This window comes from Saprolegnia parasitica, assembly GCF_000151545.1.
Source record: "Saprolegnia parasitica CBS 223.65 unplaced genomic scaffold supercont2.379, whole genome shotgun sequence".
NCBI lineage: Eukaryota > Oomycota > Saprolegniomycetes > Saprolegniales > Saprolegniaceae > Saprolegnia > Saprolegnia parasitica.
In genome coordinates this window covers 1,111-3,333 of record NW_012156773.1, presented here as the reverse complement: position 1 = coordinate 3,333, position 2,223 = coordinate 1,111, and the positions used below count along the sequence as shown (strand labels likewise).

The following is a 2,223-nucleotide window of genomic DNA, read 5'->3' as shown; positions in this document are numbered from 1 at the left end:
CCCAAGGACCCGCCCGCGCCGCCGCCGAGCGTCGTCGCGGCCAAGAAGGCGGCGCGGCTGCAGGACGCGCTCTGGAAGCCCGCGCTCGAGTTTCCTGCGTCGGCGCTGGATCGCGACAAGCGGTCGCTGAGCCACTCGCTGCAGGTGCTCGAGCGCCTCACGCTGCGCACGCTAGCACACGTATTGCAGCCGACGCCATTGGCCGTGCTCGGGTCGTGCTGCACCCTTGTGCTTGGCATTGGCGGCCTTGAGGCCGCGTACCTCCTTGACGACACGTACTTGCAGGCGTATGGCCAGCGCGACAACTACGCGATTGCGTTCATCGTCGAGTACGCGTACGAGAACTTTGCGTCGAGCTGCATATGGGACACAAAGCCACCGGCGTTGATTGCGCAGGCGCTGGGTTTGAACCCACACGAGGTCATTCTGCCCGATGTTGCAACTATCTGTGCCCATGGAGCCGTAGATCCTGCATGTGTTTACTGAATCGCCCGACGATGCACAGCGCATGCTGACGATCCTCGGTCTTCGCACGAAGCGCGCACTCGTGGCGGGTTTTATGCTCATCGCCCAGGTAGATGGGACTATCCAATATGCCATCGCTGCCGACGCGTGCATGCCATCTCATGCCGTAGGGGCTCGGGATCATGGGCGGGGCCATGCGTGTCTCGCGCGACTACTCAAAGAACGTGTGTTCGGGCAAGGAGCCGCCGCTTCACGGCGTACAAGAGCGCATCATTCGCCTCACAGGCTCGGCAAGCGACGCGACCGAGGTGTCGATGGCCCGGTACGGCGCTCACATGCTGCCCGTCTTCAAGGACCCCCACAAGTACGCACTCGATGCGCCTCGATGTCTCGTTTAGAAAGGATGTGGCTAGGATGCGGTACCTCATCTCGCTGTGGTCGCACGACGGCAAGATTCCGTGCGTCTGGCACGTGCCCGGTGGCAAGTACGGGTTTCGCCACTCGTGGACCGGCCTCCGGATTGACCGCCGCTACATGCTCAAGACGACGACCGGGAAGCTCATTTTGACCATGGAAGCCGACGTCACGCGCGCCGAAGAAGCCTTTCACCTCATGCCAAGCGCGATACCGGATCTGAGCATTGAAGAGGCCTCGCAGGGCTTTCGCCTGATCGAGCGGGCAGCCGCCGCGCGCATCGAGCGCCCATTCCGATCGCTGCGCGTGATCCTCGGCGACTCGCTCCAAGTGGAGCAGCAGGTGCATCTGCGTGCGCGCTTGGAGGCCAAGAACGAGTGCGACGTCTTCATCGATGCCAAGGCCATCGTCATGCTTGCGTTGCTCAAGTGGGCCCAGAAACTGCCACGTACGACGCGTCACCAACCACGATAAGAACTGAGTGGCGATAATGGGCGTAGAGGACGCGACCATTGTGATTGATTCGTCGCCCGAGCACTATGCGTACATGGCCCACCTCTTGGCGGCGAAAGGCCACGTGACGATGCCGCAGTCGGAAGCCGCGGCCATGACGCACGTCAAGACGGAAGCCTGGCCGCACCTCGTGTACCTCTCGTCGACGTCGGCAACGATCAATGCACTGCAGACGCTCATCCAGAGCAACCGCGCCGACCCGACGCAGTGCTGCGCGCTCCTCAACAAGTATATTTTTGATGTTTTGAAAAGGGATAAATATGCGACATGTGTCTAGTGCCTACGGTCTCGACCATTTGCGGGAAATCGCACTCTACGAAGACACGCGGATTGGCTCGATTTGCGCGGCCGAGCTCCACGACGACTATTTTCGCCAGGTAGGACCAATATTGTCTTGTGTATCGTGTACATAATCGTCCTTTGACGAGGTGCGTATTTGGACGCGCATGGGGCACTCGGCCAGCACAATCCAAGACGAGCTCGACACGCGCTTTGCCGAAGTGCTCGCGATCAAGCAGTCGACGCTGGAGAGCGTGCCACGTCATCCTGTCTCGTCCATGGCACTGGGCAACGCGAGCAAAGAGCTTTAGTAATGTCGGTGGTCTGAACACTGGATGCATCCCGCCGTTTTGGTCCACCGTCCTGTAGCGCATGTAAAATCAGAGTACCCCCCGTAAATGGAGGACATTTGATAAAAGTAAGCACACGTGACAGCATACAGTGAGCCATGGTAGTGTGCTTGGGATGCCTGCTTCTTGTCAAAAGAAGCATGGTTGGGACCGAAGGGCACCAGTAGTAGCTGCAGTCACACCGGGAAATATGCGGATTTTA

The 2,223-nt window shown here is 59.6% G+C and overlaps 1 protein-coding gene across 1 annotated transcript; it reads left to right on the top strand.

Annotated features, from left to right (window-relative positions):
• Window positions 1-6: 6 nt before the first annotated feature.
• SPRG_16814 (hypothetical protein) lies at window positions 7-1,982 on the top strand (the record flags this gene model as incomplete). The annotated part of the gene is made up of 7 exons (XM_012356111.1): window positions 7-420; window positions 467-574; window positions 636-829; window positions 879-1,327; window positions 1,380-1,620; window positions 1,670-1,769; window positions 1,821-1,982. The coding sequence occupies exons 2-7, from the start codon at window positions 509-511 to the stop codon at window positions 1,980-1,982; spliced, it is 1,212 nt and encodes a 403-aa protein (XP_012211501.1). The 5' UTR covers window positions 7-420; window positions 467-508.
• Window positions 1,983-2,223: the final 241 nt, after the last annotated feature.